Source organism: Tamandua tetradactyla, chromosome 13 (assembly GCF_023851605.1).
Source record: "Tamandua tetradactyla isolate mTamTet1 chromosome 13, mTamTet1.pri, whole genome shotgun sequence".
Taxonomy (NCBI): domain Eukaryota; kingdom Metazoa; phylum Chordata; class Mammalia; order Pilosa; family Myrmecophagidae; genus Tamandua; species Tamandua tetradactyla.
The window spans coordinates 43556541-43574635 of NC_135339.1; the positions used below are offsets into that span (position 1 = coordinate 43556541).

At 33.6% G+C, this 18095-nt stretch overlaps 1 protein-coding gene across 1 annotated transcript in view; it reads left to right on the plus strand.

Annotated features, from left to right (window-relative positions):
- The window catches only part of PCDH15 (protocadherin related 15), a 1748268-nt gene that overhangs the window by 1715370 nt on the left and 14803 nt on the right, over positions 1-18095 (plus strand). The window contains exons 31-33 of the mRNA XM_077125289.1: positions 5382-5558; positions 9497-9715; positions 12902-13054. Coding sequence (XP_076981404.1) covers positions 5382-5558; positions 9497-9715; positions 12902-13054 — 549 coding nt within the window. The remainder of the gene's footprint in view (positions 1-5381; positions 5559-9496; positions 9716-12901; positions 13055-18095) is intronic.

Consider the following 18095-nt stretch of genomic DNA (forward strand, 5'->3'; position numbering starts at 1 on the left):
AACTGTTCTCCAAGCATCTGCATCCAAGTGTTCCCCAAAATATCCCCTCCCCTTTTTTATTCTATTTGTATCCTTGGGTCTAAGACAAGTCTCTTATAAGCAGCATAAATATCTCCCCTTTTAAAGAACTTTAATAAACTAATTAAGATTCACCTTGAATGGGTGGAGTCATATCTCCATCTAATCAAGAGGTCATACCCACAATTGGGTGTGTCACATCTCCAATGGAAACATTACAGTCAAAATTTAAACCCTAAACAAAAAGTCTGCCCCCACATGACCAAACCAGAAAAGTAAACATAGCTTTTCTGGGGTACGTAACAAATTCAAAGCCCCACATTCTATTAAGTACATTTCCAAAGCAACTGTCCTGTAAAGTCAAAGTCAGGGAAGGAAGAGAAGGAAAGGAGACTGAAAGATTGTGGAAAAAAATCAATCAGACCATCGTAAGTATAAGCTTATATTTGAAAATCCCTGATGTGAGAACGCTTGGAAAGTCCCTCAGTGACTCTGGAGAAAGAAGCAGAATGTTTTCTGGGGCTTTGGCTGGAGGGGGTTGGCTAAAGTTCAACTAGTTCTGAGAACAGAAAGATTATTTTTATGGATTAGCAGCCATTGTTTGGGGCAGTCCAGATTTTATCAAGAGGGGCACAGAGGAAGAGATAAGGATCAAAGTCAAATGCAGGAGGTGGTGGGGAGAAATAACTGCAAGGACAAAGGCATGTCCTATTGTCTCTTTATTGTTATTATTGCATTAGCATGTATTTGTTTCTCTGTATTAATGACCTAACGTATGATTGAATGATATTTGTAGTATTGCGCTGTAATTTACATCCTCCACTTTTCTTAAGATGTTAGCCAGCTTTAAGAACATGCTGTATAATACTGTCCCTATAGTGCTGCCACCATGAAAACTATTCCTCAAATACAAAGCCCTGGGCTTCACAAAGAAACAATTTGAATAGTTCAAGGTATCAGAGACAAAGCAGAGAAGGAACCTGTGCACCAAATTCAATAAAAAAGATGATAGAAAGAAGCAGACTGAATTCTAAAAAAATGTTGCTCTCTTTTGACAGTCACCCAGGTCTACATACACCCTTCGTGGAAATAATAAAGCATTCTAACTTGGTCTCTAAGCTTTATCCTCTCCTTTATGTTTTTCTTAAAGAATGATCTTTTAAAATTGACCCATTCTAAAACGAGGAATCACAAAGAGCTAGCATTTATCTAGGTTAGCCTAACAGTAAAAATATCTGTTCGTTAGACATTGCGTTCTTAATTTATTTTATGACTTTTATGACTTGCAAATGGGTATTTATGTAACCAGTCATCATGATAATGCACAAAATGGAACTCAGTGGTCAATAGCCAAGTATTATGTTATATCTTCTTTTCTTCTCAATTATTGAGTAGGCTGAGCATTTAATAAAACCCTCATCTACTTAAAGTCTTTACTAACACTTTTCCCTGATTTTATTCTTGACTACCCCTTCAGCCTATTCTCTACAGAGAAACCACTGTGCTTTTACTAAATTAAAGATGGATCATATCACTTCCATGTTTAAAATCTTTCACTAGCACCACATTTTACTCAGAATGAATGGTAATGTCATGATGGTGGCTTAAAAGTGCACTGTGTGAACTGCCCCCACCTTTGCTGATCTGACACATTTCTGCATCAGGGCTTTTGCACGAGCAGTTAGCAGTTCCCTCTTCCTTAAACATTATTCCCCCAGATATCCACATTTCTTGTTGTCTGCTTAAAGACTGTGCTCAAGAATCAACTTCTCAGTGAAGACTGCTTGAATGCTTGTATTTATTTTATTATTTTATTGTATATTGTCTGTCTTGCCCAACTAGAATGCAAGCTTTATGATGGCAGATATCGTTATTTCATTCAATGATGTATTCCAAGTGTCTAAAACAGTGTCTGGCATTAAAGCATTAAAAGAAAAAGACCCATTGAATGAACGAATCAAAAATGTTTCCACTTAGCCCTTTGTGATATCTTTTTAAAAGAATTCTAAGCCCACTTTAATTTTCTATACCTTTAAAACTATCAAATATATAGATTTATTAAAAAAAAAAGAATTTCCCTCAAGAAGTTAGTAAAGAGAAAATAGGGGACAAAGTATTTTTTAAAATATGACTTCATTGTTTTTATCATACCCATTATAAGAAATTCAAGCAACATCATAATATGCTGCTCAGAGTTCGGGACTGAAGGGAGCAATGAGGAATGGAGAAAGAAACACGAGAGGCAAAGATAAAGTTAAAGCTGGGACCAGGTGGGACTCTTAGCTGGGACGAAAACTTAAAAGACCCCAAGAGGTTCAGCACAGTTTATTTTATAGGGCTGGGAGATAAGGAAAGCAAAAAATGTAACTAAAGAACAGGGAAGTAGGAAGCATGAGCTGAACCATCCACTTGCTTGAGAGGGGATGAGTCAAAAATTACACTTTCCCAAGGCCTCCTTCACCCCCGCACTCAAGCAGCTTTGCAACACTTTAGTCTTTTCAGGGCATCAGGCGCCTTTTTCCACAGATACGATGGTTGCTATATGACTATAGCCAGCATGTGATCTCTGTTTCATCTGCTCCTGACAATATACTAAGAAAGAAATTATTAAAAAATAAATTCAAAATTATACCATCTGGACTGAAACATTATTGACTTTATATAAATATCAGTATAGACATCTCCTTGGATATGTATGCATTTGTGTGTTTGATACAGATAACACCGAGGAAGCCAGCATCATTGCAGGCTCTGCTCTTTCTCTCTCAAATGTGTATGTGAGATAGGTATAGACATTTTAGAAAACTCTTAGGTATATAGATATTAGATATTCATTCTCTTTTAAAATGCATTCAGTTTAGTTTTACATATTTATTAGAAGAAAGTATAGAAATAAGTTTTTGAATTCTGACATATTTCTTTTTATCTGAAGAGATGTTTCATCTGAAAATGTCCCTAAAAAATGAGAAAAAAATGTTAAATGAGAAGATATTATTGTGCATTTTAAATGACGTAATTCTTTTCCAAACTTCATTGATTGATTCTCAGCTACAATGAAATGAACAAATTAGTACAGTTACATTTTATCCTTGTGGGAAAGGGTAGCGTTTACCCATGTATATATGAAGGATTTCCTTGGAACATATTTAATGAACGCCTAAATACACTGCAGCAGTTATAATCACTGATCTGTGCTGTTGAGACAAATATCCTCCTTCAGCAAGATATACTTAGGTGACTTTGGTTTTGTTTAGTTTTGACTTGTGAATAATGGTACTAGTGAGAAATGTGCCTTCTTAATAATCCCACAAGTTCATTAAATGTTTCAAATGAAGCAGAGACAAGGAAGGAAGTTACCAATGCAGACGTTTAAGCCAACTTGGTAATAAATATAACAATTACATTTTATGGAACACTTACTCTGTGTAAAAATTGTCCAGAGATTTATGTAAAAGCATTAGTTTATTTAATGTACACAACAGTCCCATATAATAGACATTTCCCTCACTTTTGCAGTTAAGGAAACAGACTGTGCGAGCTCACAATTATTTGCCTAAAGTCATGCAGCTGATAAGTGAAGGAATTGAAAACTGAAGCCAAACCACTGTGCTTTTAACCACAATGTTATTATCCTGGAAACTGTGAGGAGTATGATGCGGTTTGACTCCAAGACCTCTCTTTTATTTTCTTTTAATGAGCCTAAGTTTGCCAGGAAAGGAAATCCTTAGAATCAGACTGAATGAATTCATACATCTAGTACAGTTATTCTCCTCAGGTTCAGGGGAAATGGCATTCAACATTAACTGGTAGTTACCAAATAGATTTATGCCTCCTGTTTTCCAGGTCTTCCTTCATTCTTAAGCAAGAAATTTCTCAGAAATGATACTGTAAGGCAGAGAGACCCGTGGGGGTGGGGTAGCAAGATAAAAGGAAAAGAATTAATGGTACTTCATAAAAACAGCCATCACCTATGCTGATCTATAACATTTTTAAGCAAACAAAGAAACAGAACTCTTCATTGACAGCAACCCTGGCATACAGACAATAAACCCAGTCTGCTCAGTGGTACAGACATTTCCTCAAAGTTTAATATCCTGCTTGGTTTTTTTGTTGTTGTTGTTTTTTAGCAAAGGCAAGCCAAGCACATACCAGACTCTTAAGGCAACATTATTTTTTTCTGTTTAATAGAGAAGAATGCAGAGCAATTTTGGTATCTGAAGTTAAATGTGTTTTCTGAAATATCAAAAGGACTTTAGAGTGCTATATGTACTTTTATATGTCATATACTCATCCAAAGTGTGTATCAAATTTTTTAAGTCCTGCGTTTGTAAGGCTAATAAAACAGTATAGCAATAGACAAAAAAAAAAGGAACTTTAGAATGTTATACATCCCCACACACAAAAATAAAGTGCACAATACAAAGTCCAAAAGGAGCATTGAATCCACAGAAAATTAAAAAATATTTATAGTGTATAATTTCAAAAAGTAACCCATTCTTAGTTCAATGTCAATCTATATTTAATAATACTTATTCTGAATTTTCATGCACAAAGATTCATAATATAAAGCTTTTTGGAAAAGAAAAGGACAATAAGAAAGTTGTCATTTGTGGAAATACGCAAAACAACATTATTTATATCATAATAGTTTCCACTTTCAGCTAAAATTAATTTAGACAATTAGAAAAAAAAAATAGTATCTTCCAGAAAATCACCTACTGGTTACCATTATTTCTGTCTTTTCTCTTTTTGAATATTACTAATTCTGTGTGAGATGGTATACCCTTTAGTGGTTTGTACTAACCCAAACAGCTGGAGATTTGTAGCAATGCTTTTAATCTCAACCTGATAAAACTATTATAGTAAAATACCTCTACATTCTCCATTGCTTTAGTGTTATCAGGATTTTTATCCCAATAAAAAAACAGGTATCCTAGCCTTAACCTTGGCAAATAGCTACATACTATTATGACAGAATTTGGTAAGAGGTATAATTTATGACACCAACCATACGAACTCGAGTTCCATGACCCCATGACTCCTATAAAGCATAGACAGCTTTGTTTGTACAACATATTTGGCATTTCCCGTGAGCCACATAAAACTCAAATGGTATCATAAATTCAAAAAGTCTAGACTTAAATAGGACATGGTGGATGACCTCTTTCTATCTTATTCAGCTTCCATCATCTCTGGGAGTTAAATGCTCAGAATATATGGAGAGTTTTTTTTTTTCCCATTGGGTAAACATAAGCAAGAATTAAGTGGTCATCATTTTACATTAACTAAATCTTATTTCTAGTTGACGGTGATTTTCTTTTCCTGCAAGTCCTCAGAATGTCATGTTGTGCTTTGATTTATAGGATTTTGGATCGCTATGTTCAGGAGCAAATTCCTGGTGCCAAAGTTGTGGTGGAATCTATTGGTGCTCGCCGGCATGGGGATGCCTTTTCTCTAGAAGATTACACCAAATGTGACTTGACTGTCTATGCAATTGACCCCCAAACCAACAGAGCCATTGAAAGAAATGAGCTTTTTAAGTAAGTTTTTCTTATTTTTTTTTTGTAACAGCCCTCTGGTCCTTTGTGCCATCTACATTTACAATATCACCCATGGATAATCCTGATGTAATGCTATGACAATAACCACTGGAAGATTTAACAAGTAAATTGTTGTTTAAAGTGAGTTGTAGGCGAAAGTCTAAGAGCCAATGCCTAGGAGCCTCATACCACTGGAGTTTCCAACCCAAACTTGGATGAAATTGTTTCTGAGGGTTTGTGCCTCCAATGGCCTTTTTTCCTGGGAATTGAACCTGGGTCTCTGGCCTGGCATGCAAGAGCTCTGCCTGTTGAGCTGCAGTGGCCCACCCCCAGTGGCCTTTTAAGGCAGCAAATTAGCCTGTTTTTATGACGTCACGGCTGAACCATACTCTGGCTCCAAGGCCCTGGCTAAAGCACAGATTCTTTCTTAAAATGGCAGTTTGCCCGAAATGCTTTCAGTAGCCCTGAATTTTAATAACAAATCCAACTTTCCTCAAAATCTATTAAAACAGCAAAAATTGTCGTCTGATTTTTCCTTGGCTTTGGGGGTAGGGAGTAGAGGAGATAATCACCTCCATCTATGTGGTATTTCACTCCAGTGTGAATTTGAATATTTGAGTTATAAATCCTGAAAAGGAAAATATTTACAGAATCTTAAACAAAACTATCCAACATTTTCTCCCTTGGATTTTATTCTAGCACAGTTTAATCCTTTTATATATATATATTTTTTTCTTTTTAAATCCATTAAACTTCTGCTTTACTGTAGTGACACCTAGTGTGCATTAAGAAATATTGGGATGGATTTCTTAACTGAAACATTTACAATTCATACACAATCACACATATATACTCTAAATAGTTTATATATGTGTATATATATAGCAAAATCCATATTTTTTTAATTTAGTTTTTCTTTGTGTATGTATATAAATTTAAACAGTATATAAATTTATATATGCACGTATTTGGTTATTTAATATTTATTCATTTCTTTATTGAAATCCATAAATTCTGGTTTTAAATGCTTTAAATATACTTGAAATATGTTCATCAACCAAATTTCACTGTTTCTATTTTAGCAACAATAAAAGAGTGATTTAATATCAACTTAATTTTTAAGTCATACTTACCAAGTAAGTTATCATTCATTTTTAACAGATGTCTGGGCCATATACAAGACAGTATATTAATAACTGTGGGGAAATACAGAGTATTGAAGTAAGGCTTCCTCCCAGTCCATATAATCATAATACAGATGAACAAGCATTTAGATATACCATCCAATTTTTGCATATCATATTAATTACTTAAAATTTGGGGGAAATACAGTTTATAGTAATTCATATATACTTTGTTCTTATAATTCATTATTGAATTTTCTTCTTCATTTAAACTCATCTGCTTCTTCATTTTCCACATACATTGGTTTTCTGTCTAAATTTGGTGATAGATTATTTGAGTTTACGGTGTTTTTTCCTGAAGATATCAATGTATAATTTCTTGTATGGCCTCAAAGTGTACTCAAAGGAGTGAAGTGATAATGATTACAATTTGAATTACACTGGCAAGCATTTTAGGAAGACAACGACTTGTAAACTCAAGACAATTGGATTTTGACTGTCATTATGTTGTATGAGATACACATCCTTCATTTTAAACATTTTTTTCAAATCTAGATTTTATTGTAGAAAGTAAAAGATCTAAATTCAATAGAATAACTGTCATAACCAGAAGGGAAGGTGAAAAAAAGAGGATATCTATACATGCATTGTTCTATTGTCATTTTTGAGAAGAGGATGGAGCAGCCATGAGGTATTAAAAATCTGCCCTGGAGTCTTCACCTTGAGCTAGTAGCTGAGGAAAACTGGTCTATTTCAAATCCCAGAATTAATCCTTAGAATATTTACTAATGAAATACCCAACGGCAAAGTAGCTGGCTAAATCCAACCAATTAACTATTATTCATTTAAAATAAATTGGCTATATATTCATAAAAGAGGTGCATGTTGCAGTTATTGTTACCTGTTCTGTAATATTGAATTCTATTAAAATTCTTGTTCATTAATACCAAATTGTTTAGATAATTGCCTGATTCTCAGACCAATGGAAGTAAGATTACTCTTTAAATTTCTCATAGCTAAATCTCTAAGTTTCACCTGAGGATTTTATTTTCAGGCCTATGGATTGGCATTAAGAGAAATAATTTCTCCAGTTATTCAGTCTTAGTCTAAGATCATCCAGAGTTCCAGAGAAAGCCTAGAACATGGCAGATCTATTTTTTATTTTTAAAAATAATTACAAAATTGAAAAAGCTTGTAAATGCATGGATAAAACTAGAATAATTTGTTATGACATACTAATAACTCATTTTGTTTGGAAAGGTTATATGTATTTTGAGTTTCTCCTTTTTACTTATGTGAATTGCTTAGATTTTATGCAATAAATATATATTTACTTTTATCTCTCATGTATTCCTGCCTGATGTTCTCTAAGATTTTGGATCTGTTACTTTTTAAATTTTTTCTAATATTCTCAGACATTATCTCTTCAGATATTTTTTCTTCCTTATCCTATTTTTATTCTCTTTTTGGGATTACAATTTGATTTTTTTCATGACTTTTTTATGTTCTTTTCTCCTCCCCCCACCCTCCTTTTCTCTTTATGTTTTAATTTGGGAAACATCTATTGTTGTGTTATTGCGTTAACTAATTCATGTGTGTTAGTCTGCTGATAAGCTCACTGAAGGAATTCTTCATCTCTGTATCTTTTTATAAAATTTCTGGTATTTCCATTTGACTGTTTCTTATCATTTCCATCTCTCCGTTGAATTTCCTCATCTGTTCAGACACACTTTTCACTTTTCTACTAGATTCTTTAACATATTAACCAGAGTAATTTCAAAGCTCCTGACTGATAAGTTTCAAAATGTGATTTATCTTCATTAATATTTCAGTTGCTTTCATCTTACAGCAACCAGACGTTTATAGTTGCTTGTTTTTGTGTGTGTGTTTTGTAATATTTGTCTGAATGCCAGACACCTTGTGTGTAAGAACTGAGGTAACATTTATGCCCCAAATTTGCACACTTCTGTTTGACAAATTTGGTCAGAAGTTGGGTTTGGCTTTTGCTGTTCTGATCATTAACTTCAGTACTTCCCAAGCTTTGAGTTCCTCTATTAGCAGACTGCTTAGAATAGAGTCTGGGGTGCTGCAGGGTTTTCTCTGTTTTTCTACTAGACCTCAGCTTAGAAGCAGTCTCTGCATACCCCAGAAGGGTTTTTGATGTAGGGCTACAGAAAAACATTGAAAAAAGCACAGAATCCCATATACAGAAAATACCTTTGAATTTGTTCTAGCCTTTGCCCATAAAACTTTGTTTTGGTTTGAGATTTGAGAGAACTGATATTTAAGAAGGTGTGGTGAGTAACAGATATGGACTTTGAGTCTAAAGGTTTGGATTGATGTCTCAGATTTGTTTCCATAACTGCATAGCTTTGTGGTTCCCAGTATATCAGTTTTATAATGTTCTACTTTATTCTGAGAACATAATGAGAAAATATATAGATATAATTTGTAAACTATGCTGTATAATTGAGGACATATATTTTATCCCATCTCAGTTACATAATGATATTAATAATCTCAACACCATGATATTAAATTTAATAATATTGTTAATAAGTTAATGAATGTTAGCATTTTAAGTAATGTTCATTACTATTAATAGCTTTGTATACAAACATATACTTATTCTTTCTTATTGTTCATGTCTATTATAGGTGCTTTTCTAGATATTCATAATAAGACTTCTGACCCAGCATGTGTTAAAATTTTTTAAAAATGTTAAATTATTTTATTTAAAAGATTTTGTAAAAAGTAAAAGACCAGTAGGTTGTCTTAACAGCACTGATTTTTACTCTTTATCTAAAAATAAAGATTTTTGGATGGAAAACTGCTCGATATCAATAAAGACTTTCAGCCATATTATGGGGAAGGAGGACGGATTCTTGAGATCAGGACTCCAGAGGCAGTGACCAGCATTAAAAAGCGAGGAGAAAGTCTAGGCTACACCGAAGGGGCTCTGCTGGTTCTGGCCTTCATCATCATCCTCTGCTGTGTTCCTGCCATCCTGGTGGTTTTGGTCAGCTACAGACAGTAAGTATTCACGGTTGCTGGATGTGGACAGGTCTTCCAGGAAGCATTCTCAAAGCCATCTCGAAACATGGCTTCGTAGCTGTCAACGTAGATGGTCTAACAATTCTAGGGTCACCGTATCCTTGCTCCAAATCGTCTCCCTCAAAGCGCAAACAAGTCTAAGTTCCCGTATAGTTTTTACAGATGGCTTACGGTTCCTGTACTCCTAACATGTTCTCATCCAATAAGAGCAGCTTTGTTTATATTCTTCATCATGTACAAAGTCTCAGAAGAGAAGGCCGTAGGTATTTTGAGAAAAGGCAGTGAAATGTGAGGTGTAGAGTGTAGATACTCACTTTGCCAAGTTCCAAATGAAGATCTGTAAGTTCAACGCATTGTCACAATTGGTCTGTTTTTTTTGTTTGTTTGTTTTGCTTTGTTTTGTTTTGCATGGGCAGGCACCAGGAATCGAACCCAGGTCTCCAGCATGGCAGGTGAGAATTCTGCCTGCTGAGCCACTGTGGCCCACCCACGATAGGTTTTTATTCATACTGTTAAATTTACGTTTTTGCAGATGATTACACTATTGGTAAAATAATTTAAAAATCATAGCAAACCGTATGTATTTTTGCATTAAGTTCCTTCCATCCTGGGTACCCGTGCCAGAGCCTGTATTCTATCATCTGACAGCATATTTTAGCTGTGCAAATTCTTATTTTTTCTGGTTCTCATATGCAAATACATCTATTAGAAAAATTTCTACAGTTTTTTTATTTAAGCCTTTCAAAGTATTCAAATAGTTACAACTAATTTAGATGTTATAATACTGAAGTAGGCTAGAAATCTATTTTTATTTGACAGTAGATATTTTGTGATGAGAGGCTACACATTTAAATTTTGTCCCTATTTGCAATGGTTGGTGAAAAAAATGGGGAATAAGGTTAAGAAAAGAGGAAACCCTGAGGGTGGCACAAAAGTAAAATAAATAACAGACAGGAATCATAAATCATATAACTTACTTGAAATTACAAACAGTAAGAGACAATGGTAGAACGGCTATTCATCATTTAAGATACGTACAAGGAAAATGCTAAAATAGTCCTTATATATTATATTCTTAACTGTTATCTTTGTTCTTAAGCAGTGAGAATTTTCTTTTGAATTAAATAAGGTAAGGTGATTCCAACCTTAAGTCCATAATATGCTCTGCGTGAAGACCTCATAGGAATATTTTCCATTACAAAACAAAATGAAGTTGCAAATATAATATTTAGATTGTTGAATTGGAGCTTAATGGATCCTTAACAAATCAATTGATATGTCAAATCTAAAGCCTATGAACAATGTTAAACAAATTTTTAAAATTAATCCATCAACCCAATATTAATTTTCTTGTTAAATGTATTCTATATTACCAGCTACCCTTTTAGAATCAGTGAGAAAACTGATGTTTGGCTCACAAGACAATGATCAAAACTGAAACACCCTGGATATTATACTCAGTGGCTGAAAATGAACTAAAAATTAAGATGCTTAATATGTAAACGTTTTGTCTTTGGTTGTTGCATTATTTAATTCTTGTTAAGTTCAGTAATCAGCTTAACACACAATGAATTAATTTTAGTCACTGCTTTTTATAGATTAATGGAATTAAGATGAGTTTTTTACTGCTCATGTCTCAAAGCAAAATGCTAGTATCTAAAACTCAAACTTTTGTACCTTCTGATTCTGCTTGTAAATAAAACTGGGAAAGGTAATGAATCTTTCATACTAAACTGCATCTTTGATATTTGCTATTCTTGGAAAACTGGAAGGGCAAATATGTCATGACTGCATTACCCCAGGAGTGGCACCTTCCAATTCTATCTTCAACTGCAAAGTGAGGTCAAGAGCTTACTGTGTGACTCCATTCCTTTACTGTTCTTCAAGTGGAGTAAACCAAGGCACTAATTACAAAGATCAGATCATTTTTAGTATAGCGTTCCTCTGTCATAAATGAATTCACATATCTATATTCTAATCCCGGTTTTCATCTTCCATGTAGTTCATTTCTTTGCTTTCCTATAATGAATGTTTTAAAAACTTGTCTGACTGTGATAATGAAATAAAGTGCTCATCACTTTCATTTTTTGTATCAAAATAGTTTTCCTACTATTCATTGACCCTGTACCATTATGAATTCAGCCAATAAATTATGTATAATTTAGACTAAATCAGATGTTAAAATATGATTAATACAATATTTCTAATGCAAGTTTCTTTTTCTTTACTCCTTGCTTTCCCAAACAGGTTTAAAGTGTAAGTATAATTACTAATGTTTTGCACATTTTACAAAAAGAGAAATCCTAAGCATTATTCATAAAGTAGACAACAATATAGAACCATGGATTATTTGTTTGCTTTCTGCAGTAGGCATATACGTTTTGGTTCAAATCCCCTGGTGATTTTGAATATAGAATGAACTGATTTACATAACTGGAGGAAATGTGAAAAGGACAGTTTGCTCTGATGGTTTCCACCCTTTGAAATCGTGGTGTTGAGGAAGGCATTAACCATCAGTCAATGTCCAGGACATTCAAAAATAACACCCCTAGCAGTCAAAAGCAAATAAAAGCTAAAGTTAACCATATTTCCCTCCCAAATATGGATACCTCCATAGCATCTGTCAACGAATACCAAAAATGTTTCAAATAACTTTTAAATAAAAGCACTTTTCTTTAAATACATGGATGATTAATAATAAAAGAAAATTATGTCTTCTAGATGCCTCACATTATGAAAGAGATTCATTAAATAACTTCCAGTTACACAATCACATTTCCATAAATATTTTATTTTCCCACTTTCACTAACATTATAATTTGATTTACTTTGCAAATATTTCTACTGAATTCGGCCCCTTATTCATGGGTTAAATTTTTAAAGTACTAAAGGAAAGGATGATATTGAAATAAAACCTTGGGGGGATGCTTTTGTAATTCTAGTCGTTTGCAAGTTCATATATTTGCATACAAGGGGAAGGATAATATTTAAACAAAAACCCTGTGGGGATGCTTTTGTAATTATATCTGTTTGGAAGTGCAAATATTGGCGTGAAAGTTTTTGTGATGGATTCCTCTATAAACTGGACCACATTATTAAAAGTTAGCCTATTAATAAGCAGGATTTCACAAATGAGTTTTACAGAACATCCTTGCTTTACCAAAGGCGCCAAGCCGAGTGCACTAAGACGGCGCGTATCCAGTCGGCTATGCCCGCAGCCAAACCAGCAGCACCTGCCCCTGCACCTGTGGCAGCGCCCCCGCCCCCGCCCCCGCCCCCGGGTGCACATCTCTATGAAGAGCTTGGGGACAGCACAATGTAAGTAGACGTTTCAGGAACTCTGAGAAATAGATGAGTTCTAATGGATGCTTCATGGTAAGTATTGAATTGTAACCTCACATGGAAATGCAGCTTTCCTCCTCCTTTGACTATTTTTTTTTCAACAGAAAAAATATTAAAATGAGACCCTAAGAAAGGTCAAGTTGAAAAGTTACAGTCAAAAAAAGAAAACCACCACCCAAACAAACAAAAATACTGAGAAAAAAAAAAAGCAGTGGTTAGCTTGAAAAGACATTTGCAAATTAGGAGCTTGACTATTATGTTTAATCTTTCATCTTCCGGGGTCATGAAAATCCCCTCCCCCCACTTCACATATTTTAAGTAGATTCTGAAGGACTGAAAAATGTTTAATCATAGAGATGAAAAGAAAAAAGCACAATAATAAGTAGTAATTCCTGATTTGCTGCCAAAAATCACCTCCTGATTTGGTGATTAAAAGGCAATTCTATGGTTTAAAAATCATAGACTTTTTCAAGATAATATTTTTTTGATATCGTAAAATTTAGATCTTCATGGAAATCAAACCCATGTGTTGAATCAGCCACTTGGAGAATATCCTTTTCAGTATACTCCTTTGAAAAGAAACAGCTGTGATGGCTTTATATTTCTCTTACTTCTTAGGAACTCTAAGCAATATTAAATCATACATTTTTGAAAGAGACTTTTAACTTATTTTTGAAGGACTTCTCAGCTGTTGCTAAAATGATACTCCCTCATAATCTCATCCTTTGGGAGATGTTTAACTTGTCTATATAAAAATATACAAGAGTAATTATTTCTAGATACAAAATGCAGAACAACCAAGGAAATTATACAATTTTGAATATGACTAAATTCATTCAGGAAACCTTTAATTAACTGAAAGTTTGTAGAGGAGAGAGATTAAAACGTGTTGTTCTTATGTATTACATTTGTATCATTTACTAGTGAGAATAAAGCAAGTCTCAAAAATTATGATATTCATTCCCTTTTAGAGGTACAACCAGTTTTAAACAGGCATATCAATATTATTTGCCATATTAATATCTATGTTTAAAATACTTTTTATAATGTTAAAACTGATTCTAATGATTGTATATTTTAATACTTAAACTGAATTTGCAGCAACTTCATGTATGATATCATTTTTCCAAATAATAGTACAATGTAGGACTCATTCTTAGAATAGATATTTTTAAATTTCTTTTCATATCTTCAAAACTATGGCCTCTTTTCAAATTATTGGTGAATGTAGGAATTGAGCCAATATGATTTGATTCTCTTTAATTATGCTAACCATCTCTCTCCAACAAAAATGTTTAGAAACACAAAAAGCCATCTGTATAAAGTAAGATTTGTTTATATTTGAAATCAGTGAATGATATATATATATATTCATTTTGTTTACAAAGGTAGATGTACAGTAATATCTGGAATCAATATAATTTGATGACAGTAATTTTCAAATAACTTAATAACTATTTTCATTTGAAAAAATCACAGATTTAGAGGATTTTTGAGTTTATAGAACATGTTTTATTGAAATGTTTAAGTTCTACATTTTTAATTATATTATCAGCTAATAACTTTTAAATTTATCTATTTAAAAACTTTTTTACACAGATCATAATCATGTTTCCAGAAAAAAGTAGCTCCAAATGATTTATTATCAATTATTTTAAAAGAAAAAAAAAGGTCATTTTGAAAAGGATTTAGTAATAGCTTCATAAAGTAAATATGATGTACATTAAACAGTATTAGTCATAAGGTTACTTGTATATTCACTTTCTTTCAAACACCTGTACCTTCTTTATTTCAGCATGCATTGATTCATTTTTCAAACATAGTTAGACATAGAAAAGCAATTCTTAGAATCTCATTTAAAGTTTCTGCTTTAGGATTGAATTCATCCGTCTTCAAGGATGTCTTTTACCTATGTGTGTGATCAGACAGCCAAGCAAATACCATATGATTTTTATTTAAAACATCATTAAATTTTATTCTTATAAATAAAAACAAAGAAAATATAAATATATGCATTTTCTTTTTTTGGGTAGACATGTTTAAAACAATTTCCTGATAATATTTTCATAATCATCTCAATTAACTATAGTTAAAACAACTTTTTCTTTTCTATCACATGTTTTCTCTTTCTCACCTGTGGATACATAGGCATAAGTAAGTAAATAATATCATTTTAATAAAAGGGTACTAGAAAAAGAGGCAATAAAATAGATTGTGTTGCTTTTCTCTAAATATAGTGATTTTCATGTTTTAAAATAGAGGCATTTTACTTTTAAATAGAAATTTATATCATCCCCATCCCATTTCTTTCAGTTGGCCTTTAAATGATATGAGCTTTGTTGTTTAAAACAATTGTTCGCAGTGATCGTACCTGGGCCTACCAAGAGGAATTTCAAAATTCTTCTTGCTTTTAATTTGTTAAAAATATTTATAGATCCATTCAAGCAAAATTGATGTATCAAAATCTAGATTTTTTTTTCCATGAAAAGGCAATCTAAGAACAGATCTACACTGAAGCAATCACTATGTGATAGCAAGCCCAACGGTTATTGAGATTTTTTTTTTAATGCTTTCTCAGGATCAGGAAATATAAAAATATTTGGTGTATTTAATCCAAACCAAAGGTCATGAATTCTTCAAGTGGGCCTGATACCATAAGACCACTTGTAAGAATTCTCTCTTGCAGATATTATCTTCACTAAATGACATAATAGCAACATTGGCTTCAGATATAGCATTTTTATTATCTCATCTATCATTCTAATTTTTCAATATGACTATTTCAGTTGAATTTCTATTCAAAATATTTTCTCTTTACTTCCTTCTGCCGTGTGGGTAAATATTAAGCAGAAATTAAAATTAATCTGTTTATCTGTTTGGGCTTGAGAGCAAGATTAAAGAGAGACTATTCAAAACTGCGTATCACTGAGCCTTTCTGGGGGAAAGACCCATTCCCCTCATTAGAGGCACTTTATTTGTATGTTTTACTTATTCAATTTTTTTTTTAACTAATTCACAGGGACTTATAACTCTTTGTCCACACATGAGCAAATCTTTCAGTGATATCACAACTGTGTTATTTTCTTAAATTATATTTTTTTCATTTAAATGAGTCTACTAAAATTTCATCCAAGATCATGTTTTAATGAAATATCAACAGCCCATCTTTTTATTGTAACTTCATAAGAATGAAATTTAAATACATGGCAATGATTTTGTAAAAATTCTAACATTGCTTCAATTTCTTAATTGAGATTTTAAATTCTGTAAGGGAAATTCTCCCATCTGTCCTTGGGACTTCAATTCTCTTAATCTGGAGAATAGATTATACCTTTGCTTTGTCCCAGATAGCACTGAGATGAGAGATAATGGACCAGTCCTGAATCAGATACACCTAAAGATCTTTTCTTTGTAGCAGCCGACTTTAAGCATCCCTAAACAAGCAAAGGATATGAAATCAGTGGCCAAGTTGCTGGCCTGAAATTTGGAGAATTGTGATTTATACATGAGAGAACTGTTATGTGTGGATGTAGATACTTTGCTGTATCAAACTAATTGAAAAAAAAATCAGTCTACAGATTGACACATTTCTTAAAAATGAAAAATTTCCATGCTACTCACAGCTCTCAAGCTTTTCCTGCTTTACCTTTTTAAGAACTGGGACATGAAAGTTATGTCTTGCTTCAGGAGATGAGTGTTATTTGGCCTTTTATATTTTGAAGTGATAATGAGAATCATAAAAACATCTTTCTCATAAAAGTTGTGTCGCAACCTGTTTCCTTACATTTCATTATCTTCTTTTCTTTCAAGTCTTTTCCTTCTCTACCATTTCCAACAAAGCAGGGGAAATAAGTCAGTCTCAGAAGACAGGAAGCATCAGCGAGTTGTGACACCTTTTCCCTCCTGTACTGTTGAGGCTCACAAGCAGACTCATGTAGACAAATCCCTCCAGAGCAGCCAGCCCAAGTCTGCAAGGAAATTCAAATTTCTTTCCTGTGAAAGCTCCTTAAGTACCCACAGTACCCTTTATATGGAAAATATAGGTCAAAGATCAAGAAATTCAAACTTTTCCTTAAGAACAGATTCTCTAGGCCCATTTTTATCCAAAACACAAGCCAAGAATGAGTCGCTGAAAGGCCCAAGAGAAAGCATTCAAAGGACGTGGAATCAACCATGTTGTTTACCAATGAGACAAATGTGGGAAGTTCCAAATAGACCAGAAATCATAGATCTGGAGCAATGGCGAAGCAGCAGTCCCAAAAGTGAAAATGAAAGCACTGGAAGCTGTCCAAACAAAAGAGGTACCAATGAGGCCTTCTTTACTGCTGACAATACAAATATAACAGCAAAAGAAGAAATAAGGCAAAGTAAATCTCCGATTATACAAGGGACTGCACAGTTGAAATCACCATCTTCGGACTCTTCATTTTCCTCTCCTTGGCTTCCCTCCTCATTCTCTGCTTTGCCAACTGTTTCAAGAAGGGTAGAACTCAAATCAGAACCTGATGTCATAATTTCTCATACTGACTGTTCCTTGGAGCTTTCTCCTTCAATGTCTTACGTTTCTAATTCTCCACTTTTTAAGAGAAAGATGCCCACATGTATGGTGACTATTGAAAGCAAAAAGAACATTTTTGAAAATCATCCCCTCCCACCACCGAGCATCCCTCCTCTTCCTCTTTTCCTTACTCCCTCTTCATCTTTGCCTCTTTCCTGTTCTCCTCTTCCTCATGCTCCTCCTCCTTCACCTCCACCCTTTTTGCCTTCCATTCCTCCTTCTCCTCCCCCTCCTTCTGATTCTCCCTCACTTCTTCCACCATCCCTTTCTACACCTCCTCTTCTTCCTTCTCCACTGCCCCCTTCAGATTGGGTTCCATCCACAGAATGGGATTGTAACCTGACTGATGATCACACCGCCAACTTGGCACCCATCAAGCAAATTAAATCCTCTATATTACAGCAATCACCAACAATGTACAATCAAAGAGAACCAAAAGGCATCCTCAAACGTATTAAA